General features: G+C 45.5%; 1 protein-coding gene across 1 annotated transcript in view; it reads right to left on the bottom strand.

Annotated features, from left to right (window-relative positions):
* Window positions 1-26221, bottom strand: part of UNC79 (unc-79 homolog, NALCN channel complex subunit) — a 265206-nt gene that overhangs the window by 20466 nt on the left and 218519 nt on the right. The window contains exons 44-48 of the mRNA XM_070065557.1: window positions 24252-24362; window positions 16998-17102; window positions 8253-8330; window positions 4168-4257; window positions 82-257 (exon numbers count right to left, since the gene is read on the bottom strand). Of these exons, the coding sequence (XP_069921658.1) occupies window positions 82-257; window positions 4168-4257; window positions 8253-8330; window positions 16998-17102; window positions 24252-24362 (560 nt within the window). The remainder of the gene's footprint in view (window positions 1-81; window positions 258-4167; window positions 4258-8252; window positions 8331-16997; window positions 17103-24251; window positions 24363-26221) is intronic.

The raw sequence follows: 26221 nt of genomic DNA, 5'->3' as shown, positions 1-26221 counted from the left end.
AGACCTCCAAGGTAGCCGTTCGCTCTGGCTGAGCCCCTCCCGCCTCATTGAACTTAGCTCCTGGAACGGTGAGGGTCTTACCCTTGCTGCATTGCAGAAGGAGGGTGATAGAGCCACGGCAGATAGCGGGTCACAGCCTTGTTATCTCTGTGGTTGCCCCGGGAGATCTCCATGGCTGCGATCTGCGCCAGGCCGACTTTGAGATGTCCACCGAAGGTATCTTCATGCAAAGGCTGGGAGCACGTCTTCATGTGACTCTACAAAACCAGACGCCATTGTGCAACCGTGGCAGACGCACTGGCCACTCTTTTAAAAGACCAGGGTGGCTCTCACCCCGCTTCCTTTCACCCAGTGAAGCACACAACCTGCTGAGGCTTCTTCAGCTGCTTGCCATCGCTCTTAGGATAAGGGGGGCTGTTCCTTAGGATGACCTATAAAGCCAGCAGGACCTCTGCATCGTGGCCCCTCGCCCTGGGCTCCAGCTACACCGGCTCCTCGAGCTCCAAGCCACTGAGGCTCCCTCTGCCGGAAATGCCGTTCCTGCCGTGGTTCAGGTTCCAACTCCTGCCCACAGAGAAGTGTTCTCCGAGCTCCCTGACTACATCCATGCTGCTAGCTACCCCTTCTTCAGAGCAATCATGAGTTCCGATTTTACTTTGGTTTGTGAGAAGTGCTTGTTAAATTTGGCTTTGGTTACCAGACTATAAATTAAATAAGGCAGCTCTCATATCTGTTTTTGCTCATCACTGCAACTCCGATGCCTAGAATAGTGCCAGGCACACTGTGGTGCTCAAGGCATACTTGTTGACTGAACTTTGAAGGCATTCTCTTTCAGTGTGGCTTAGTGGGGAAAAGCACTGAACCGGAAGTTGAAAACTAGGTTCTAGACCCTGTTCTGTCCTAAGTAGTCATGTGGCCTCGGATAAGCCCCTTGCCACATGGCCTCTCCTAACAAAGTCAGAGGACTGGCTGATGTCTGCAGTCCCGATCCCTTTGATCACCATGGATCCTTCTCACTATTTTCAACAGTGTCTCCAAAACAAGCTCAAAATGTTTCTGTTTGCATTTACGTGTGGGAAACAGATCCAACAATCGGTAGCCAGCATACGACTGAATGGCAGAGGGGCTTTCTGAGAAATCACCGGGTGTAGAGATCATAAGATGCTAGTAAAGTTGGACTATACCTCCCATCCTAGCACTTACGAGGTGATCCAAAAAGTTAACAGAAAAAATAGAATTAAGAGATAATTCTGGGGCCAGCATTGTGGCACAGCGAGTTAACCCATTGCCTGTGATGCTGGCATTCCAGCCTCCCATAGGAGCACTGGTTCAAGTCCCAGCTGCTCCACTTCCCATCCAGTTCCTCCTAACACAACTGGGAAAGCAACGGGGAGATAGCCCAAGTGGCCCAACCCACATGGGAGACCCAGATGGAGCTGCCGGCTCCTAGCTTCCACAGCCGGCCCTGCTTTGTGGCCATCTGGAGAGTGAACAAGTAGATAGAAGATATTTCTCTGGCTAACTCTGCCTTTCAATAATTAAAATAAATCTTTAAAAAAGAGAAAGATAAGCTTATTTTTGTGGAAAAAAGTTTTGAAATTCACACATTGATTTCTCATAATATGCATTTTCCATGAAAGTTTTGAGGACCTCTTGAATGTATCGAGGCAAACAGTTTTGTTCCAAAATAAGCTTATCTTTAAATGTGTAAAGAACTTTTTGAAGTACTCTTATTCGCCAGGAAGCACTCTTATTTCTAAACAGAGAAAACTGAGTTCAGGGACAACCTGAACACATTTGGTTTGCGAACTTCTGGGATCACTAGCTTCCTGTTTCTCAAAAAGCTGTCATGCTGTCATTTATTGGGGCCAGCATTGTGATATAGTGGGTTAAGCCACTGCCTGCACTGCCAGTGTCCCATATGGGTGCCAGTTCAAGCCCCAACTGTTCCATTTCTATCCAGCTCCCTGTTAATGTGCCTGGGAAAGCAGCAGAGGATGGTTCAAAACTTTGGGCCGCTGCACCCACACAGGAGACCAGGAAGAAGCTCCTGGCTCCTGGTTTTGACCTGGCGCCACGCTGGCCATTGCAGCCATTTGGGGAGGGAACCAGCAGGTGCCCCCTCTAACTCTGCCTATCAAATAACTAATAAAAAATTTTTTTAAAGGTGTCATTTCGGAGCTGGCATTGTGGATGAAGTTGCCACTTGGAATGCCAGCATCTCATACTGGAATACTGGCTTGAGTCTCTGCTTCTTCTTCTTCTTCTTCTTCTTCTTTTTTTTTTTTTTTTTTTTTTTTTTTTTTTTTTTGAGGTCAAAGTCCTTTATTGAGAAGCTCAAAGGAGTGGGCGGGGGAACTTGAACCTGCGCTGGGGCTGATTCAAATCCGACGTCCTCAGCCTCGGGACCTTCCCGCCATCGCAGTCTCTCTGCTCTGCTTCTGATCTAGCTCCTGTTAATGCACCTGGGATGGTCCAGCTACTTGGGTCCCTGCTTCCCATGGGGAGACCCAGATAGAATCTCAGGCTCCTGGCTTCAGCCTGGCCCAGCCCTAGCCGTTGTGTGCATCTGGGGAGTGGACCAGTAAATGAAAAGTTATCTCCTCCACAAACCCCCACCCCACTGTCTCTCCCTCTCTGTCTCTGTCACTCTGCCTTTCAAATAATAAATAATTTTTTAAGATTTATTTATTTATTTGAAACACAGAAATACAGAGAGAAGAGAGAGAGAGAGAGAGAGAGAGAGAGAGAGATGTTCCATCCATGGTTCACTCTCCAAATGGCTGCAATGGCCAGGACTGGGCCAGCCCGAAGCCAGGAGCCAGGAGCTTCCTCCAGGTCTCTCACGTGGGGGCAGGGCCCCAGCACTTGGACCATCTTCCACTGCTTTCCCAGCTGCATCAGCAGGAAGCAGGATCAGAAGTAGAGCAGCGGGGGCGGCGCCGCGGCTCACTAGGCTAATCCTCCGCCTGCGGCGCCAGCACACCGGGTTCTAGTCCCAGTTGGGGCACCAGATTCTATCCCAGTTGCTCCTCTTCCAGGTCAGCTCTCTGCTGTGGCCCGGGAAGGCAGTGGAGGATGGCCCAAGTGCTTGGGCCCTGCACCTGCATTGGAGACCAGGACAAAGCACCTGGCTCCTGGCTTCGGATCAGCGCAGCGCGCCAGCCGTAGCAGCCATTTGGGGGTGAACCAACAGAAGGAAGACCTTTCTGTCTCTCTCTCTCTCACTGTCTAACTCTGCCTGCCAAAAAAAAAAAAAAAAAAAGAAGTAGAGCAGCTGGGTCTTGATCCGGTGCTCATGTGTATACCGGCACTGCAGGTGGAGGCTTAACCCGTTGCGCCACAGTGCTGGCCCCTACATTTTTTTTTTAAGTTGTCATTTAGAGCTAGGTTCCATTTGGCTGTTCTGTGTATCTTCTTCAAATCCCTGCTACGACTAATCTCTGAACTCCCCAGTGGGATTGCGGCAGGGACATGGCTCTGAGTCAGCAATTCATTCCACCTAGCAAAACCACCGATAGACTCATCAGCCTCATGGAGACTTTGTCCATGTGCAAGTTAGGTTTTGTTCTCTCTCCTTCCTTTCATAATTGTCTTGAAGAAGACAGCCTGGCACAGATAAAAGCAGTGATGGCCTACATCTGCACAGCGTGCTGCCGCTCATGGAAGTCTCTCCCCATACGCCATTTCCATCAAGCCTGCAACAGGGGGCGAGCTGGATATGACAGGCTGGTTTTGCCAATGAGGGAACGGAGGCCCAAGTAGTTAAATGACATCATGTGGGGTGGTGAAAAGAGAGTGGCATGGGAGTCACATTAGTCTCAGGTTTGACCTTGACTCCAGCACTTCTTAGTGGGTGACCTTGAGCACATTACTGTAGGCGCCCACGCCTCAGTTTCTACATTTGTAAAGTGGGGATAACATCTTCACAGGAGCACCTGAGAACTGAAGAAATGGCCCAAGTAAAGCGTGTGCATAAGCTGGTGCCACGTGAATACCCTTTGCCTCACTTCTACCTGGTTTGCAGGACTGTTTTTTTTTCTCAGAGTCCAAGATAGGGGTTTATTCAATAGGACTACAGCTGCCTCCCCAGATGGCCACAAGTTCCTATGCAGTCGGCTTACTCCTCCGTGGCCCTAGGAGCTGAGCAGACAGGAGCCGTCTCACCTTCAGTCTGGTCAGGGTGTGCATGTCTGCTGTGAAGTCCAGCACTTCGGTGATGTACTGCCGCACACACTCCATGGCCGCCGTGCCACACTGCAACACAAGGACACGGCGCGTCACAGCTGCAGTCTGTCCTGCCCGCAGGGACCGTCTCACCCCCGCTCAGAGGTGCTTCACTTCCTGGATTCCGGATTCACTCCCCTACTCTCATCGCAGTCTGTGACTGTCTGTACACCCTCGGACAGAGATGATACAAAAGACTTGTGACGGACAGCAAAGAAAACAGTGGAGGCCGATGGGAAACAGGGTTCAGTTCTTTTCCTCTGCAGAATTGAGTTGATTTTTGTTTGCTTGTTTTTATCCTTCATACAAAGATTCAGCCCGTGTAATGCTATTAGTTGTCAGAGTCCTTAGAATCCTCCCCAAACAACAGTAATATTTTATCACTCTGGGGACATCTTGTGCTACCAAATTTGACTGCCTCAATACTGAGCCTCTACTTTAAAAACAAATGTAAACAAACATCACAGACGCTGAGTCAAAGACTTTCATGGTCAAGCGACTTACAGCCTCTTACGCATAGCAGGTGCACTGTTAGGTGGATATGCTCTTGTCAAGGTCTTGCCAGGGATAAATAAAAGAAAGAAATGAAATGTTCGTCTTCCCCACGCACTCCAAGTGTGTTTGAGGAATATTAAAGGCAAAGAAAGGCACGCTTGTCTTGTTGGTTATTAAACAACACCAACCTGCTCCCTCAGGGCAATGTGGCAAATTTAGGATTATATAAAAAAAAAAAAAAAAGGGCAAAGCCAAATGCACAGACAAGCCGCTGCATCAAAGCTGTGTGAGAGAACCCACACATCAGGCTGGGTATAAAGTGGATCAAAAGCGGGCAGTCTTTGAAGCCATTATGAATACTATGCTAAAGGCCTCTCTTGGCTTTCTTTAGAAAAATCTGGAACATTATATACTTAACTGGCTCACCCAGTGGCTCTCATTTTCCCATATTCATGGAAATCTGCACAGCACTGAACTGTATCACCTCCTCGCTCTTCTAGAATGTTACGCCTGTCAGTTCCTCTGACAGGCTAACAAACAGAACAAGGCCACTGGCCGTCTGTCAGAGCGTTTCCCAGCGTTTCATACGTTCTAAGGTTTTCTTCCTTTAATTTAAATCAAGTGAAGAAATTATAAAAGGTTTATTGTGTTCTTGCTCTTGCAATATGAATCCTTGAGAGCAAGAAAGGATTTCCCCCCGATTTATTCCATTTTCTCTGACCTTTCACATGCCATGCAAATAGGAGTGCAGCCTCTGTTCTCAAATTTCTGGAAAGCGCATTTGTTTCTTTCATTGGCGATATTTGATACCATCTCAACGAGGCAAATGTCACCAACAACAACGACAGGGCGCATTGGTCTTTTACGTTTAAATCTCAAAAGAGGAGAGTAAGAAATTGACTATTACCTAGCTACTTTGTTCCAGGGACAGCAACTACATTTGGTAAAAGCCTTAAAATCCACTTCCCAGTCAGGAGAATCTTAATGTGCTGCCCGCAGTTGGAAAACAAAGCATATAATTTCCAGTCTCCTTTCTCTCCCCGCTGTTTTTACTCTAAAAATCATGAGTATAACCTGTGTCACTGACAAAACAAAATATAAGGAGTCAAGCCCATCTCTGTCAGAAGACCCGCACCCATTCCAATGGGAAACCTTATCATAAAGGAGCTTGAAAATAATTCTGACCTCAAACACAGGAACTGAAGCAATTCATAGCCAGTTCTTCCTCAAAATTTAGATGCTTTTAAAGTTACAGTTTTTAGATTATATGAGGGGTCCTCCAAAAGTTCGTGGGAAATGCGTATCATGAAAAAACACACATGGATTTCAAACATGTTTGCACCAAGATAAACTTAATAAAGCCCATTTTTTCCACAAGCTTTTTCAAGTACCCCTGTGAAAATAACACATGCTCAATGTGGAAAAGTAGGACACAAATTATTAAAAAAATTAAAATGACCATAATCCTAATTCCTGTTCTCCATTTCTAAGGAAACTGCTTCCAAGTTTTTGAGTGTCTATGACACACACACATTGATATGCTCTTTTATAAAACTGTGATAACTTCTTTCTAACATGCTTTTTAATTAAATCATGGCACTTTCCGTGAACTAAATATTCTTAGGAACTTTGATTTGAAAGCCGTAAGAGTCCATCTCATGGATGCAGCCTATTTTATTTAAACAACATCTAACCTTGGATAGTCAGTTTGCTTGCAATATGATTTTGCTAGTTTAAATGATGTTTTAATAAATATCTTGTACATAAATCTTTATGCACAACATTTCTTTTCTGGAATATATTTCTTGAAGCAGACTGTCAAACAGCCTTCAGCCAGGTAGGTTTCACTGCCACCAATAGTTTAAAAGAACGCTTGTTTCACTTCACTATCAAGTTTAATCATCAAGCAAAATCTGCTGGGGGGATGGGGAAGGGAGAAGGTACCAGTCAAGTGGCACAAGGTTTCAGGAATTCAGAATAAACAGATCCCAGAGATCTGGGTACCAAAGAGCCTGTGGTTAGCAATACTGTATTGTTATGATCAAGCATGAGTAAACACCACGTGAAGTTTTTTATAATAAATAAACAAGGTAGGAGGGCGCTTCGGTGATGGTGGACACGCTTGTGGCATAGATTGTGGTGATGGTGTCACAGGTACACACTGATCAACAAACTCATCAAACTGTGCCCGTCAAAGATACACAGCCTTCTGTAAGTACATCATACCTCAGTAAAGCGAATTAAAAATAGAAATAGAAATGGGATGATTTGCTAGCTAATTTTAATTTTTGTATGTTATGTTGATTCACAATTCACTGATCGAAGGTGAGGGAGGAAGTTTGTTTTGAATGCCTCACTGCTCTTTGCCCAGTGCTCACTGCTCTGTCTATACCTGTGTCAATCTTTTGACTATCGATTTTTTTTGTGCCTGCTGGAATGTTTGTCTTTCACTTCCTGATTTCAGTAAACATTGTATATATTAGGTATGTTGTTTTTTAGTTACCGCACAGATAGCAAATGTTGAGCCGGTTATGGGACTGAGTTCTTGCCGATGGAATGACAGTAGAAGAAATACATTCTTCTAGAGCTGGCCCAGGAGAGCCTCCCATGGAGCGTGTTTTCGTCTCTTTCCCTAACCACCAGCAGACTGCAGAGGAAGTCGCCCTCCTCTATCAATCAGAATACTGATGTAAATGTAGTGTGAACAAACAACAGACCGCTTCTGCGTTGTCACTGCTCCTGGATTTCACGGCACAGCACCTCGCACTGCGCGACGTCAGTGGCGGGCCCCGGCACAGCAGTTGTCACCGGGACACCGTAGCCCACACCCGAGAGCCTAGGTTTCAGTCCTAGCTCCACTTCCTGCTCTACTTCCTGCTGATGCGCTCTGGGAAGCAGAGCGGACGCTCAAGTCCTTGGGCCCCACACACCCACGTGGGAAACTCAGATTGAGTTCTTGGCTCCCGGTTGTTGCAAGCATTAAGGAATGAACCAGGGCACGGGAGATCTCTCTCTCTCTCTCTGCCTATCTCTATCTCTCTGCCTTTCGAATGAAAATAAATACATATTTTAAAGAATCCTTTAAAAAGCACAATCTAGGAATTCTATCACCAGAGATCTATTATAAAAATAGTCTAAAATATGGGTGAAGATTTAAGCCCAGAGACATTCCTTATATAATAATTACCATTGCAGAATATTGAAAATAACTAAAATATCCAAGGTAATGTTTGTTAAGAGTAAGTTCATGTTTGCCAAGACTATGTTTAACGGGTGACACTATACAGACCGGCATTGCGCTAATATGCTTTATAGATACTGTCTTGTCCAGTCTGACCTATGCATTACGCCCTGTTATATCGCATTCTACAGATGAAACAAATCAAAGAATCTTGGACTAAACAACCTTCTGAACATCACACAGCTTGTAAATGCCAGGCCTCAAACCCAGATACAAGGCGAAAGCCTACACTCTTAACCATGTTAAATGAAACATGAAACTGCTGACGATTAACTCGGTTAGGACTTACCCCAGGTACGGAGGCTATCATCTGCTTGCTCAGGATTGTCGATTCAGCTAGTTTGGTCCCAGCATCTGCACAAATAAACTAATAAAAACATTGAAAGAATAATTATTTTCAAGAGTACTTGGACAGTAATAAGTAATTTATAATCTTATTAGCTTGGCTTAAATTGATTAGTGTTTTCTTGCATGGCAGTCTGCCCTGGATGTTTCAAACTTGCCAATCATGATCGTTCACTCATATCAGGAATTCAGAAACACAGGACTGACGTTAACACACAGATCCTTCCCTTGCCCAGAGCCAAGTGGCTGAAAGGGTGTCTCCCATCAAGGAAGAAATAAAAGACTTCGACACTGCCAGGTTCACTCTGAAGTCACTCTGCTTCTTCCTTGGCACCTGCTGACAGTTACTGTAGGCTCACTTGTATAGATTTTTCACAACTTCTCACATTTAGAATGAACAGAGAACAACAGTCTCTGAGAGAGTAGTCCACTTGCTTCTTCCTCTTCAGGGACTCTCAGCGTCTCGTCTTCCCACCCCCACTGCAGCCACAGGTGTCCTCTGTGCTGGAAATGACCCCACTCCTGCTCGGCACACGCACAGGACATCTCACACGCTTGCACTGTGCCAGTCCTCACTTCAGACTGCAGGGACCTACGAGTCCGTTTTTCAACCTGTTATGCGCTTTCCAAGAGCCACACTTGATACACCTCAGCCCCAGCTCCAGCTGAGTGTCTGGCATCCCAGAGGGGCTCAGCAAGACTTGCTGAAACGAATCGATTAATCAGGTATGACTAGCGTTCATGATGAGGGTGAGTTTGCCAGATTACAATTTAATTTGCTTCATGACCGATTTTTGACAGGTACTTTCCACTCAATACAACATTCAACTATTTATGAATTGTTTTAGGGAATAAATTACACCTAGGGTTGGCAGAGTTTGCTATGGCCAATTAGCTCCTGTTTAATTTCTCTTTCCAGGCTGCTGGCTAGGAGCCCTAACAACTTCAGGGTCTGAAACTGCTATTACACAGAGCTCAGAACTCGTCCAGAGGTGGCAACACCGGCCACCCTTCCTTCCCACTCGTCCCACTCGCCCTGGGAGGCACAGGGAGGCTGGTGAGCTGACCCTGAGATGAGCCAGGCAGACTTAGTCCCTGTCAGACTGGGGCGATGCAACACAGACTGGGGCTGTGTAGAACATCTCCAGGAGGCCCGACAAGGAGAAACGCAACAAAGGAACCAGCAGAAGCCAGCAGACTGGCAGGCTGAGCAGCGGTCAGGTCCAGGCGTTCGCAGGAGGCAGTGGGTTTGGGCTCACAAGGTGGAGCTCTAAGAGAAAGGCCTTCTGAGGCCAAGCAGCCTTCGGATGTCTTGTGCAGGGCGGAGACGTGTGGCAGACACAGTCCCAAGTGAAAGGCATGTAGGTGTAGGTAATGGCGAGCGCTGTGAGACAGCAGCTGCGAGACAGACCTTGCTGTGCGCACTCTCCCATTTCCATTCACTTCAAAGAGCTGCAGAGAGTGGAAGAATCTATTTGGCCAACTCCGAATCTGGCAAAGAAAGCAGGACCCGGTAACACCCCGGGTGTAGCTACAGCTTTTGGTTACTTTTACTCAGGTATGTCTGCTCACCTAGCTCAGACTTACGTACAACATAGAAACAGTAAACAAGCTGCGTCTTCAAAATGCAAAGCCTGTAACTTTGGACAAAGCCTGCAAGCAAACACACATGCCTGAAACACGTGCTGGCAGTACCGTGCGAACCCCCCCACCCCGACTCCGGCTCCTGGCAGTTGCCACGTGTTGCCCTGCGAGGTTCATTTTCACATGCTATCTGGGTCCGCTGTCAACGAAAACTGACCTAGGACAAAGTTTCAAAGCCTCTGCTGGGGCACCGGCATTATTTTCACTTCATTTCTTCACAACAGGAATGAGGCTGTGCACAGACGCAGGGGCTCGGGATAGAGAGCTGGGGACTCAGAGAGGCAGGGGCACGCTCAGACGGCGCAGTCAAGGACGGTTAAAAGCCGCAGACCTCCACGTGGGCCTGCCCTAGGGGCAAGCCTGGAGCTTGTGAGCAGTAAAACGTCCGCGGCTCCCCCTCTGCAGATGCCCTCCCACCCGGCCCTGTCTGCGGAGTGGAAAGGACGCACAGTGACACTGCCCTCTGTGCCGTCGGCAGCCACTCAGTGTCCAGACCTCAGATCCAATTCAAATGTCTGATCTGTGATAGCTCTTCCAAGTCAGAATTAAAGAAAAAAAAAAAAACTACCCTAAAAGTGCAAGATGTCTCAGAGAATCTGGTACAGGAAAGAGAATACAAATGCCTAAGTTTCTAAAATCATCTATTATTTGCTTTTTTATCAAAGCATGTTAATGCAGTATGTCTACATGTCATGTAGCTGCCAATCATGAACTGAAGAAACCCTCTTATAATTTTATAGAACTGTTCAAAGTGTAAAGATGTAATTAAAATCAGAGGGGGCAAAGATAATTGCTGTAGAACGAAGAATTCTATACTTTCGGGAAGAAATACGCCACTGATATATGCACTCCCCCATGAATACAAAAGAAACTTGCTATCTGTGATGTCTCATTATTAAGTCCATTATCAAAATGATCCCTAAAATAGTATCTCCTCCTCCCATGCCATGGTGATCAGATTATTACTAACTCAACTAATATTATTAGTCACCCCACTCAACAGAAACCCCGTGAATTAGAAACAAGAGCTATTCCTCTGTCGGTTCTTTGTCCTCCAGCCCACAACCCACCTATCTTTAAAGAAAACCTTTTTCTGACATGATTTCTCATAACTTGAGGGTTTAGGTATATCCCACAGAGTGGGGGAGGTACATGCAAATGAGCAGAACAGCTACCTTTCACACAAAGAAATTCATTTTTGATTTGAACTTAGTCTTTCTGAAGCTTTAGTGAGCCGATACTCTATGGTGACAGCTCTCCAGCTCCACAAGTGAAATAACCTGTCACACACAAAATGCCCACAGCAGGGGCAGGCGTGTGGCGCAGTGGTGACGTTAAGCTGCCACTGCGACATCTGCATTCTATATCGGAATGCCAATTCAAGTCCCGGCTGCTCCACTTCAGATCCCACTTTCTGCTAATGCTGGGAAGACAGCAGAGAGATGACAGCGCAAGTATTTGGGTCCCTGCCTCCGACATGGGAGAGCCAGGTGGAGTGCCTGGCTTCTAGCTTTGGCCTAGCCTAGCAGATGGAAGATCCTTCTTTCTCTCTCTGTCACTCAGCTGTCCAAACAAATAAATACATCATTTTATAAAAATGTCCATGGGGTTGGCGCTGTGGGGTAGCAGGTAAAGCCACCACCTGAGGTGCCAGCATCCCATATGGGTGCTGGTTCTAGTCCTGGCTGCTCCACTTCCAATGCAGCTCTCTGCAATGGCCTGGGAAGGCAGTTGAGGATGGCCCAAGTGTTTGCGCCCCTGCACTCCCATGAGAGACCTGGAAGAAGCTCCTGGCTCCTGGCTTCAGATGGGCCCAGCTCCTGCTGGTGCAGCCACCTAGGGAGTGAACCAGCAGATGGATGACTTTCTCTCTCTCTTTTTCTCTCTTTCTTTCTCTCTCTCTCTCTTTCTCTCTCCCCACCCCCTGCCTCTGCCTTTCTGTAACTCTGCCTTTCAAATAAATCTTTTAAAAAAAAGTCTACAGCAAACCAGCAATAGAGAAAATATTATAAACAAAAGCAAAATGTCACTAGAGCTGAATTAAAATCACAGAATAGTTCATCTGTCCAAATCACAGAGGGTGAGCTACGCCCCATTGTTTGACAATTTAGGTTCTGAAATATATTATTTTTCTTTCCTATTTGGAAAATGATTTCATGTTTCTATGCCCTGATTTCTTTGGAGGAAAAATCCACCGAGCACCTAAGGTCACCCGAAAACTTCATTTGTAAGGGGAAACAAACACCAGCGGTCATGGGTAGACAACCACAGCACAGCACACTGGGAAGTTTCCCGGGACGCCAGGCCTCTGGGACGAGTTTCCAGGAATTCAAAACCAGACTGGTGCCAGTCACTGCCTGGACCTGCCTAGAACCTGGATGATCCCACATTCCTTGGGCAAGTGTTCCCTTGTCCCATAGAGGGGTCTCTCTTACTGCCCGAGTATTTGAGATACAACAAAGTCATGACATAAATGAACATAAAATAACATAAGGCTTCATCTCAGGAAACCATCTACCTACGAAGTTACTGATCAGGGAAGCAGCAGATGAGATACTCTGGTATTTCCTTATCAGGTAGAAGAATGGCAAGTCCAGGTCTGGAGCAACTGTCTGCTCACCACAGTGGCCGGGTCACTCATGACAGGTCACCTGGGGAGTTTTTCCTTCCAATTCTTGCTTTTCTGTTTCCAAGATGCATTTCCAATTAAGCAAGTTCACCCCTACTGCCTTCAAATGCTAGCCACTGATAGCTATGAAGAAAGACACTGTCTGCCCCAGACAATTCATTTGTCCACACTGAGAGCCTGGCTGTCCAGCAGCCCACCAGTAAAGGGGGAATGCCTCACTCTGACTCCAGTCTGCAGCCTCCGGCCTAAAAGAAGCTGCCAGAGAGCAAGCCATCACCTCTGCTATCCTCCAGAGAATAACTGGAGGATGAAGGCAGTGAACCGAGAAACCTTACGAAAGATGCACCACTCGTGAGGCGAAGTCAAGATGCTTCTTCTGCACCTTTGAGTGGCCCTACAAAGGACTTCTCTCCATGGCAGGACCACAAAGCAGAAAAGGGAAGCATTCTGTTTTATTTCTCCCATTCTCACTAGGCTAATCCTCCACCTGTGGCGCCAGCACACCGGGTTCTAGTCCCGGTCGGGGCACTGGATTCTGTCCCGGTTGCCCCTCTTCCAGGCTAGCTCTCTGCTGTGGCCAGGGAGTGCAGTGGAGGATGGCCCAAGTGCTTGGGCCCTGCACCGCATGGGAGACCAGGACAAGTACCTGGCTCCTGCCTTCGGATCAGCGCGGTGCGCCGGCCACAGCGGCCATTGGAGAGTGAACCAACGGACAAAGGAAGACCTTTCTCTCTGTCTCTCTCTCTCTCACTGTCTAACTCTACCTGTTGATAATAATAATAATAATAATATAATGGAAGTGGCTTACTCTAAGATTTTTTAAAGTTTATTTATGTTTTGAAAGTCTGAGTTACAGAGAAGGAGAGGCAGAGGCAGAGCGAGAGTGAGAGCAAGAGAGAGCGAGAGAAAGGGAGAGAGAGAAATTGATTGATCTTCTCTCTGTTGGTTCACTTCCCAAACCGCGACAATGGTCCGGGCTGGGCCAGGCTGAAGCCAGGAGCCAGGAGCTTCATCTGGGTGGCCCATGTAGGTGCAGGGGCCCAAGGACTTGGGCCATCTTCCATTGCTTTCCCAAGTGCATTAGCGAGGAGCTGAATCAGAAGTGGAGCAGCCAGGGCTCGAACCAGCACACATATGAGATGCTGGGCGCTGCAGGGGCGGCTTTACCTGCTACACCACAGTGCTGACCCTACTCTAAGAATTCACAGAACAAATTACTTGGAAATGGAAGAATGCCTGATGTTCTTGTGCTGGGGAAGGTTGAAAGGCTATTCACAAGGTGGTTCTCTGTGAGCATGATCACAAAATGTCTTCAAAACACTCTCCAACTTGGGCGATTCTACAACTGGACCTTTTCCCCTTAACTTCATGATTCAATGACAAACACCAAATTTTTTCAAAGATGAAAATGTTACACATTTGAAAAAGCAGAAGGAACTCCATACAACAGCCTTAGAAGGATGTACTTTTGCCTTCTTTCTGCTTAAAGCAATTTGTTTTTGTTATTTATGCACCCAACTACGATAAAACAATCACTGTCTACACGGTTTCCTTAAGCACTGGGCAATTTCCACTGGCAGGGTTCTTTTGCCATCTTCTGACAAGTGCTTTTTATGTTTGAATAGTGCACTTCATAGCAACCAGGCCCCAGGAGTTACAGCGTGGGGTGCGAGACCCCAGGAAGTCAGCCACATGGATCTGCTCTGACAAGGGAGGAATGCTGTTGGAGGCCCGCAGCAGAGCGTCTTCGGGGTCCTGGAGCTGTTGTGAGGAGGCACAGCCCCCGGCAGAAGCCCTACGGGAAGCAAGTGGCTTCTGGACACGGGCAGCCGCTAAGCTTCAGTTCCTCCTGGCCCTTTCACTGAGCCCTCTCACACAAGCCAGCACAGCTCGTGTCCATCTGGACGGCCGGTCTGTGGCCAACTTGCTTGTCCTCAAAGTCGGTGTTGCCACCGCTGGAGGGGGCAAGGGCTGTCCAAGGCCCCCCAGGGAGGAGAGTCCAAGCTGTCTCTCCTCAGGAGCATGGGTGTTTTCTGGCTGTGGCTTTGCTTCTGTCTTCCTCCGGGGCTGTCTGCAGTTTGGTACAATGGGAGCCAGCACATTCCCACTACATCACGTCCGGCGTCCATTGCCGTCACTTCCCAGCAGCCACCAAGTCATCACTTCTGTGTGGGCCGGAAGCTCTCCCAAGACAAGACGGTTCGACACTGAGAGCTGCTAACTTGTCATGAAGTCTTAAGCCTTTGAGACAAACTCAATTCTGGTCCTGATGATTAGCGGTCTACGGTAGGGGAGAAAGGGGACCGGGAAGTGGGCAGTCAATGGCAAAGGACGAGGGCCCCCTCCTCTCTGCTGGGTCAACTTGGGGACTTCTGAGCATCCTTCAAGGCCCACGTGGTCCCTCCCACACTGCTTCCTTTCTCAGTCGACATAACTGCTACCGTACCCATGACACAGGCCAGCTCACCTGCTGGCCTGTGAACGCCTGGAAGGAAGAGGCCATGGCTTGTGCATCTCTGTCTCCAGCCCCCGCACAGCACTGGACCAAGCCAGGCCTCAGCAAGGCTCCATGGGCTTCCTGCATCTCCCTGTGTTAACCACGCCCTCTTCTGTAGTAGTCCTCATCCTGTGTAGACTTTCATGATAGTGGTTAGCACATCTGGGGGCTACACCCTTCGTATCTCTGTGTTCCCAGAAATTAGCCAAAGATAGGTGTTCAGTAAATACTTGTAGAGGCAAAGACCGCTGAATAGTCAGACAGCCCAGTGACGGGAGGCCTGCGTAGTTACCAGCGCTACAAGGCCACTCTAGCTTTTCAGTGCAGGAAATAGGAAAAGCTCCTCCAGGAAGCCATATACCAGGAGATCGGATTGGTGGAGTGAATACCAGGAAGCCATATACCTGGAGATCGGATTGGTGGAGTGAATACCAGGAAGCCATATACCAGGAGATCGGATTGGTGGAGTGAGTATGAAGGTGGTGCACACAGCCAAGAACCAACGGAATCCACACCGGGGCTGGGAAGAATGTGATGAGGTGTGCTTCACACAGGATGCAACAGGGTTCCGGGTTCTAACACCCTAAGATGCTGATGCTGCTCTTCAGGCCCACTGTGTGGTCTCACGGACATCACTATGCCTCTCTGAAACACAAGCTGGCACCCCATGACTGTATGGGTCAAGTAGGGGGAACGTGTAAAGCACACAGCTGGTGCTCAAAATTAGTGTCTTCTCTGCATCTCTCCGAAGGTACCCAAGTACCCACGATGCAGGGAAAGTGCTCCAGCTCCTTAGTATCAAGCTCCAGTTTTCCTTCAGTCACCTAACCTGAAACTTGTAGCCCAGACTCAGAGAGAATCTAAACAGCTGCGAGTCGGTTACTGGGCACTTGGCACAAAGGCCATTTGAATGCTACCCTGGTCCCAGCTGTAACTCAGGGCAGCATTTTAAATCCAGCCTTAGCCCTCAGGGTGGGAGGTGGGGACCCACGTTACCTGATCCCTGTGACTCCTCTGGCTCTGCCAGCCTGCTCTTTATCCACCCCATCCTCATGCCACTGCCCTTACCCCACCTTCCTGCCCAAGCCTCCCCTACTGCTCAAAGCCAGTCAACCTCGGGTTGAATCTCAACTCTGGGCAGACACTTGCCTGTACCCAGTAGTTCTTTGTGTCCTGGCTCAAATGCCATTTCCTCCGTGAGGTTCTCCTGACTTCACACCATGTGGGTGGCATCCCACCTGCTCCTGTTTCCCCGCTGGGGCTTTGTTTATCTCTCTTTTCAGCCATCAGTCCCAGCCAGCCTCAGGCGCTCCCAACCTGCCTGTGTGCCTAGGATGCTGCTCGGGAGCACAAAGGGTGGAGGGCTGCAGCCCCCCATAAGAAGCCCTACAAGCACGGCCATTGCCAGTCCTCCAGAGCCTGCCTGGTGAGTGTCCAGGGGTCCTGGGGGCCAGCTGCGATCAGCATTTGCTGCCATGCGATTGGATCTGGCCTGGCCCCCTTTACCTTCACTTCTGCGCCACAGAAGGGTCAGTGGCCCCCAGACCCACCCAGCTCTGCTCCCCTCGGTTGGGTCCATTTGTTCTGGTTCGGCTCTGCTGAGCGAGCAGCTCCTCTGACCTACTGGCGGGCAGAAATTATTGTTGCATTCTTCTTGTCCCACACAGAACGAGAGCCACCGTAAGAACAAAACGAATACTCCCCCTGCCCCGGTTTTGATTCTGTCTTTGTCTTTTTAGCCAGTGGAAGCGCCAAGCACGTAGCATTAGTTAGATCATGGCTCACGTAAGATACATTACTTCTCACCTCTGGCCGGGTGAAGACATTTGGTTTTACAGAGACGCCTCCCAAAGGGAAATACATCCCAAATACGTACAGCTGGTCTCAGGAAAAGCTTTACAGATGCGGCATGAGCTTACCTGGACAAGCAGGAGGAGGTTTGTGTCTGGTAAAGGGCATTTGAGCTTCAGGGCCTGCAGAAGTTCTAGAACAACGCTGCGAGATAAGTAGAATTTATCCCGTTCCTGAATGAAAGGAGACAGAAGAAAGCAAAAAGTTCAAAGATTCAATTAGAGGGGCTGGTGTTGTAGGACAGCAAGTTAATCCAATGCCTGCAACACCGGCATCCCATATGAGCAGTGCTTTGAGCCCGGCTGCTCCGTTTCTGACCCAGCTCCCTGCCAGTGGCCTGCTAAAGCCCCAGAAAAGGGCTCAGCTACTTGGGCCCCTGCCACCCACGTGGGAGACCAGAATGGAGTTCCAGGCTCCTGGCTTTGGCCTGGCGCAGCCCCAGCCATCGCCTTCTCCCTCTCTCTTCTTCTCTCTGTAACTCTGCCTTTCAAACAAACAAATAAATCTTTAAAAATTCAATTAGAGTAGATCTGTCAAAAGACCTTCCAAAAGATTCACAGCTCAGAAATAAAAACCAGGATTTAAAAATGCACAATGAGTTAAGAAGTAAAAATGAAGACTAAAAAGATGAAAGGCATTTTTTGTGCATGTAATGAATTTGCTGAAACACTGAGAAACATCATTTAATGGAAAAGAAAAAGACAGGTTATCTTTTTAAGATTTTTTATTTATTTGAAAGTCGGAGTTACACACACACGTGCGCACACACACACACACACACAGAGAAAGAGAGAGAGAGAAAGGTCTTCCATCTGCTGGTCCACCCCAGTTTGCTGCAAGGGCCGGAGCTGTGCCAATGCAAAGCCAAAGCCAGGAGCCAGGAGTTTCTTCCGGGTCTCCCACATGGGTGCAGGGGCCCAAGGACTTGGGCCATTTCCGCTGCTTTTCCAGGCCATAGCAGAGAGCTGGATCAGAAGTGGAGCAGCTGGGTCTTGAACCGGTGCCCATATGGGATGCCAGTGCTTCAGGCCAGGGCGTTAACCCTCTGCACCACAGTTACGGCTCTGATAGGTTATCTCTTAAATACTGAACCTGGAGGATTTTGTTCTCATTCACAGGGATAGGTTCCAAGAATTGCATCAATTAAACAAATCTAAAAGTATTTCACTACAAAATAATTTAGAGGGAAATATGTCCAACTGTTTCAAGGGCTCCATGTCCTTTGCGAGGAATTCATTTTTTTAAATAGAACATTTCAAGAGCACAGCAAAATAGAGAGAATGGAATATAGCAGGTGTCCCTCACTCATCTTTTTCAAATTGAGTTAGTTTGATTAATTTGAGTCATACTGTGCCAAATGCCCACCCATCTTCTTTGTGAGGTCGGTCTTGCCACAGGTTCTTCCCTGTATCAGCATGCATTAGTCTAATCAAAGACCCACCTGTGGGTTATACTGCTTCTCTATTGTATGCACTATTTCATTAGTTTCTGCTCATACCTTTATTGTTTCATTCCTTTACATTTTCTTGTGGTTTCCCTGATATTCTAACTTAAGTTGACTTATTTAGCTCATTTAGCTTTTCTTATTTTTCCAGAAAGTATTTAAGGCAATAAATTTTCTTCTAAATATCTGAGACTATACTTCTAAAAGTTTACAATGTTTTTTTCATAAACTGTTTAGTTCTAAATGCTTTTCTAAAGTCTCACAATACTTCCTTTGATCTAGGAATCACTTAAAAGCATAATTTTCAATTTCCAAATACAGCAAGCCTCAGATACCATTAACCTGTACAGCACCTTTGATTGAAATGAAAAAAGTACACACACACACACACACACACACACGCAGGTTAATGTAGGACTACAAAACCTGAACAACTGAGTTTTCACGTCCTGCAGCATGTGTGTGTGTGCACTTCCACGCCCTCTCATACACCATCGATGCCACACGTGTGCACACTCCACACACACCACAACCTGCAGGTAAGTGATTGGGTCAAAATCTGGTGGGGAGACAGGATTCAGGTACCTGAGAGTGGAGGGCAGTCAACAGACCACTCAAAAGTCCCTGGGCATAGCTGGGGTGGGGCAGAGCCATGGAGACGTGTGTGTGCTTGGAATATCGCTTGCTTCTGATTCTCTCATGTTTACAGGGCCCTGTGAGCTGCTGTGGTTTTATGTGTTGGGGATGGGGTGGGGAGAACAGGTTGGGGGGAAGTCTCTTTATAGCTGCTCTAGGATCTAACCAGGAAGACGCAGATGTCTATACCTGCCTCAATACAATGTATATGTCTAAGATGTAAATGATACCCCTACTGGAACAGCTCTTGTTCACGCCACCTGGAACACTTACTTACATAAAGTGATGGTTTTGGGGCGGGCGCTGTGGTGCAGCGGGTTAACACCCTGGCCTGAAGCGCCGGCATCCCATATGGGCACCGGTGCGAGACCCAGCTGCTCCACTTCCAATCCAGCTCTCTGCCATGGCCTGGGAAAGCAGTAGAAGATGGCCCAAGTCCTTGGGCCCCTGCACCCACACGGGAGACCCGGAAAAAGCTCCTGGCTCCTGGCTCCTGGCTCCTGGTTTCAGATCGGCGCAGCTCCGCCTGTTGCAGCCAACTGGGGAGTGAACCATTGGATGGAAGACCTCTCTCTCTTCTCTGCCTCTCCTCTCTCTTTGTAACTCTGACTTTCAAATAAATAAATAAATCTTTAAAAAAACCCAAAGTGATGGTTTTGTCACGGATTTACAATTTAATTGCATTGTGATTAAAGAGCCTGCTCTCTGTTAAGACTTCACTGTGGCCTGTTGTCTGCTCTGTGTTTAAAAGTTTTTCATGGGGGCTGTGGCTCACTTGGTTAATCCTCTGCCTGTGGCGCTGGCATCCCATATGGATGCCAGGTTCTAGTCCCAGCTGCTCCTCTTCCAGTCCAGCTCTCTGCTGTGGCCCGGGAAGGCAGTGGAGGATGGCCCAGGTGCTTGGGCCCTGCACCTGAATGGGAGACCGGGGAAGAAGCACCTGGCTCCTGGCTTCAGGTCCGTGCAGTGCCAGCCAAGGCAGCCATCTGGGGGGTAAACCAATGGAAGGAAGACCTTTTTCTCTGTCTCTCTCACTGTCTAACTCTGCCTGTCAAAAAAAAAAAAAGTTTTTCACTATTTTTAGAATATATTCTCAAATTGGTGGATTCAAGGTTTCTTAATATGTCCACTGGGTCCACTTTGCTCACTGTGTTGGTAAAATTTACTGTAGCTTTATTTGCTTTTTATCTGCTTGATTTATCAGTTACTGAAAGGGCTCTGTTAAAATCTCCCAGTAAATGGATTTCCTATCTTATTTCCTCTAACATATCTTCAGGTTATATTATTGGTTCTACAGAGCTTTAGAAATGTCACTTTTTCCTGGTGAATTGCTCTTTTTAGCAACAAAATATACTGTGCTGTTCTTTATAATAATGCCTTTCAACTTAAAGTCAGTTTAATAACTTCAGATTTCATTTAATATTTGCCTGACACATCTTTCTCACCCCTTTCCTTTCAAGATTTCCCAATGTCTTTAGACATTTAAGATACATCTGTTGTAAACAACATGTGGTTTGATTTTTAAAATCCAATCTGACAGTCCTTAGTGAGTCTGATCAATTTCCATGTATTGTGGCTATTAGAATAGTTGTACCTTATTTCTATCATCTTATTTGTGCTGTGATAGTTTGTTCTGATTCCCTTTGTGTCTTGATTGAATTTCTATTCCCATTTTATTCTGTACTTGTTTGGATTTTGCATATTATAACTCTGGCTTTTGCATTTTACACTCAAAATATTTACATGTATTCGTAATACTTTAAAGTTACTCATTATTTCTGTCCTTCTTTTGAATGACATATAAAACACTTTAACTCTAATCCCCACCCCAACACATACATGCATACACACAGTTATGTTACAGGTTATTGTTGTCCAGGAGTTTAGTGTCTTTGTTTTTTATACCTATCTGACTAACATTATTATTGTTGCTTTATATTACCAATGACGGCTTAGATTTCCATAATTTCCCAATTTCTTTGGGCATAATTCCTCCATACATTTCACTCCATTCTTCTTGGTTAAATTTCCTCCTTACTGTATTTTTAGTAGTTTTTTTCAGGAAAATTTATTAGAAAATTTCTTATTTTTCTGAGAGTATGTTTATTTAGCCTTCACTCTTGAAGGATAACTTAGCTGGCAGAGAATTCCAGGTAGCCAATTCTTTTTTTCTTATCATTTGAAGACTTTTTTCCCATGATATTGATGATTCCAGTACAGTTAAGAAGTCTGTTGTCAATTTCTCTTTGGAGTGACGACTCCTTGTTGCTCTTAAAACACTGTCTTAGATATTTTGCCAAATTATACCTATTCTTGTAAACTATGGCATGAACAGGCAAAACTTTAGTTTATTTGTAATAGCTTTAGGAAATCGTGCTGCCTCAATCAAAGAAGTTATTATTTTTGTCAATTACGGAATTGATACAAAGTCTATTGCCCTTCTCATACTTATCAGATGATGATCTTTTCTATAACTTTTGTCTCTTTATCTTTATTTTCCTTTGCTGTATTCCAGGTATTTTCCTCAAGTCTACTTTCCATTTCACCAACTCTCTCTTTGGTTGCATCTAATTTTGATTTTTTTAAATGTCAGTAACCAGTTTTCCTTTCTAGAATCTCTACTTTGTTCAAATCTGGTTCTTTTTTGGAAAGTTATTGTATTTTTAATCTATTCCTTTTTTATTTTATTTTTGACAGGCAGAGTGGACAATGAGAGAGAGAGAGACAGAGAGAAAGGTCTTCCTTTTGCCATTGGTTCACCCTCCAAAGGCTGCCGCAGCCGGCACGCTGCGGCCGGCACATCGCGCTGATCCGAAGCCAGAACCAGGTGCTTCTCCTGGTCTCCCATGCGGGTGCAGGGCCCAAGCACTTGGGCCATCCTACACTGCACTCCCAGGCCATAGCAGAGAGCTGGCCTGGAAGAGGAGCAACCGGGACAGAATCCGGTGCCCCAACCGGGACTAGAACCCGGTGTGCTGGCACCGCAAGGCGGAGGATTAGACTATTGAGCCACGGCGCCAGCCTTTAATCTATTCTTTATGTGCTTATTATTTAAAATATGTTTTTAGAGTCTTTATCACATAATTTTAATACCGGAAGTTTTGAGGGAAAAATATTGCTGTTTGCTGACTTTGCTAATCTGGTTCATGGTGGTTTAGTTTTTCATTTGTTTTATAATTTTAGATTGTGAGCTCATGTTCAAGAGGATTTCAACCATCAGAGTCCTGCTGGACCTTGGTTGAAGGCAATATCCCTCCAGAGATGTTAAAGACTTAATTTTCAGTATCCTTCTGCCAGACTCTCCAGGATTATAACTTGCTCAATATCAGTGTTACTTGACTTTTCAGCCTTGCAGTTTGCAGAGCATGTTGATATTTTAAGATTCTAAGCCTATTAAAAGACAGACTCATGTCTGCTAATTCTCAAGAGACACTACAAATCTCTCTCCCAGTTTCCAGAGTAAGATAGATACCACTCCTTGTCACTTCCATAAATGAATATATTCTTTCCAAACCATCTCTTTACCAAGTGTCTTTTTGCGGGCTCTGAATTTCTGCTGGGGATGACTCAGCTCCAACTCCCAGCCTAGAATAGTTTGAATTCATCTATTTTCCTTGTGTGGGCTTAAATCTCAAGCCATTAAATTACCAAGACAAGAAATACCTACACAATTATATTGGTTTTCAAGTTCCTTCTTCATTTTTGCCCCTTTTATTCTTATAAAATAAGCTACACATGTATAAAATCATGTTTTATTATATTTTACCCAGGACCTTTAATATTTTAAGTTGGATAGTTTTCAGATTATCTTGAATGTCAGACTGCAGTGAAGGGAAGACTACAAAGCTCTTACCTTTCCATATCTTATGATTATAGGGGAAGGCTCAATTAGATATTGCTATATTAAAACTATTTCTTATAGCTTCTCATTTTTTATGAGGAATATGGGAACACCTTGGATTGGAGCTTTCCACAAGTTTTATGCATTTTGCGTTGGAAAAGTGAAGAAAAGTAGATGACAATGGAAAGTGAGAAGCTACTAAAGTTAAGATGGATTATGAGAGGCTATACTTTATAATGAAAATCTTGAATTCAGAAGGCTAGAACATCTTCTATAATCAATCCATATAATGTACAACACACAAAATGCAACTCATTAGTTTTCCTTCTCCAAAAATAAAGGTGTTGTATTTGGTATGGTCTTATAGGTCAACTCTTTTAAATTAAGAAAAACACGTGAGGGTTAAGAAGTTATTTTTCAAGAAGGATTTGAAAGAGGGAAATGAAGATTATCATGGTTTTAGGAAACACAGTGCTCTGGGTAGAATATTAGTTTATCATCAGAAAGACCAAGAAGGAGATATGGAACACTTACCGTGGTAGAGTGGACACAGTTGGGAAGAAAGGAGACAAGGGTGTCTTGGACAAAATGAAAGTCTTAGTATAACATTAGGTTTATTATGAGGAAAATAAAGGGCAATGGAGGTGGACAACATGAATAAAAGAGCATTCTCCACATTCAAACGAGAACAGTAGAAACAGAGAGCCTGCTGGAAATAAACTCGAAAATTTGGAGGTTGGAAGGGTAGCATTTGTGCACTGTTCGTAAGGACAGAGACGCTCCCAGGTTGCCCTGCCTCCTGCTTCTCCATCAGGACAGCTTCTATCAGCTCCAAAAAGGCTGCTGCAGCCATTAGGCAAGCAGTACTTTTCCATTTCCTCAGTATTGGGGAACGGGGTGCTAAAGATAATGCAATAGAGAAACCATTATTAAGGCAAGATGGCAAAAGATAAGATTATAATTTCAGAGGCCAGGAACCCAGAACTGGGGAGACAGACAAATAATGAGAATTAAGGCACTCTCCACAGGCTTTGGCAAATGTCAAGCCAAGACTTTCTACTTTGGGTATAGAATGATATGGAGTGATGTCTTGCCTGCTAATCATGGGAGGAGGGGCTCGAGAAGGAGTTTAAGAGGTCATTTAGACCACAACATTTCATTCAAGTGACCTTTTCTCTTCTAAACCAGGTGACCCCCAACTCTCCAATCCTATGCATTTTCGACAGTTTATGTACAGATGTGTAAAGTGTGTCTTCCCAATGGATTTATTAGATCTCAGTATGATTCCTCATTTTAAAACTATATAAAAGTAATTAACCCGAGAGGGATTTGCCACTGATTGGAAAGGCTATTATTTCTGCCAGTTCTCGGTCTCAGAAGAATACACTCATGGACACTTACCTTAGTGAAAGCCCGGTAGCATAAGCCACACAGCTCCACCAGGTAGGCCAACGTGAAGACAGCATTCTGAATCACAAAGCTGAGCAGTTTTGAAAATGGTTCCAACAAATTCTGCAACGAGATGAGGGCCAAAAAATAATAACTTCTGAGTCTTCCATCAAAAAAAGTACTAAAGCCGTAATATTTTAACTGATTAAATCATTCTTTTTTACAGTGTGAAATCTGTTGTTGACTACTGTGGCAACTCTGTTGATCTAATAAGACCAGAACTGCACCTTCAACGAATGGCTCAAATAACATGATTTGATCATCTTATTGCTAAAAAATTAATCTATTTTGCATATGATGTCATTCACAAATCAAACTATCAATTTCAGTGTATGTCCACTAAATCAATCAACACTCTGTGAGGTTTGCATTAGATCTTCCAGTCCATCCCTCAGAACCTTGAAGCATCTACAGGTTCATTAGGTTGAAATCTTCCAGAAACTTGTCTTCTTGGTAGTGTAGCGTGAACCACTCTTGTATTAGTACCAAAACACTATTGGCTTGGAGAAAATCCATGATGACCCAGTTTCCTGCCAATTCTTATCAGGAAGGCATTGCCCACTTTGGTTTCTCCATCTGAATTCCACCCATAATGGTCAGTTTGAGATCCACATACTCTCTTCAGTCATTCAGAAATATTTGTTGAGCACCTACTGAGTGTGAGGTAGCGTTACATGCTTTCCAATAGTTTATCTCATTCATGTTTCTTTTAAGTGTCCTGGGAAACAGTATGTCTAGTTAATGACACAGCTCTAGAACCTAACACAAATACTTTTACACTCTAGCTCTGTAGCCTTGAATAAATGAATTTTAAATTTTTAAATTTATTTTATTTTATTTGAAAGGCAGAGGAGATAGACAAGTGGAGATCTTCCATCTACCAGTTCATTCCTCAAAGCCTGCCTGCAACAGCCAAGGCTGGGCCAGGCTAAAGCCATCAGCTTAGAATTCAAGTCGTGTCTTCCACGTGGGTGGCAGGGACCCAAGCACCTCACCCATCACCTGCTGCCTCCCAGGGTGCACATTAGCAGGAAGCTGGATCAGAAGCAGGGAAGCCTGGACTTGAGTCAGGCATTCAGATAAGAGATGCAGGTGTCTCAAGCTCTGGCTTAATACCTGTGCCAAATGCCCGCCTGTCAAGAAGTGAGTCAATGACCTGAGATGCAGTTTTCTCCTCTGTCAATGGGCACAGTAACAGCTTCATTGTAATAAACCTTCTTCAGGGTGGGGAGAACCAAAGGACACAATGTATGTAAAGCACATGGCAGCAATAAGTGCTGCTCAAGGTTACCTCTGACCTTCATCACAAACCCTATCAAGCTTTGGTAGTCCCCCCTCTGTTGCCAGATGGGCTGTTAAGTACACAACTAACTTGCCTAACTCCATAAAGCCAAGGCATGAAATTCAAACCCAAGTTCTAGAGCAGGTGTCATTGCTCCACAGAGAAGACAGGACTTTAGCTGGACTCTAGAAGACTCCCATGCCATGATTTCATGAGTTCTCAACGTCGCTCGTCCCCGCTGTCTGGATTATAACAGTTAGCCACGCTTCGTGAGCAAACTCAGTATCCAGAGGGAAGCCCAGGTGAGGACATAGGTCATCCACAGTCTCATCACTGAGTGATAACATTTTTATAAATCTACCTTCTTCATTTGTACCAGTTTACTCAGTTAAAAATCTTAAACATATACAATCCTATATTTTATTTTTATTATCTTACTATAATGTAAGGAATTTCTGGTGCCATCTAATTTCAGCATCATCCATTTTAATGGCCGTAAGAGTCCTATTTTACTGTAAATAACACCCAATATATTTTTGCATGAAAATTTCACTGTCATTTTCTTTTCAATAAATTCCCAGAAAAGGAATCATGAGAGCAACAGATATGAGCACTTTTGAGATTCTTTTTCGTTACTGAG

Source organism: Oryctolagus cuniculus, chromosome 20 (genome assembly GCF_964237555.1).
Source record: "Oryctolagus cuniculus chromosome 20, mOryCun1.1, whole genome shotgun sequence".
Lineage (NCBI taxonomy): Eukaryota > Metazoa > Chordata > Mammalia > Lagomorpha > Leporidae > Oryctolagus > Oryctolagus cuniculus.
The sequence above is the reverse complement of the archived record's forward strand: the minus strand, read 5'-3'. Positions and strand labels throughout refer to the sequence as shown.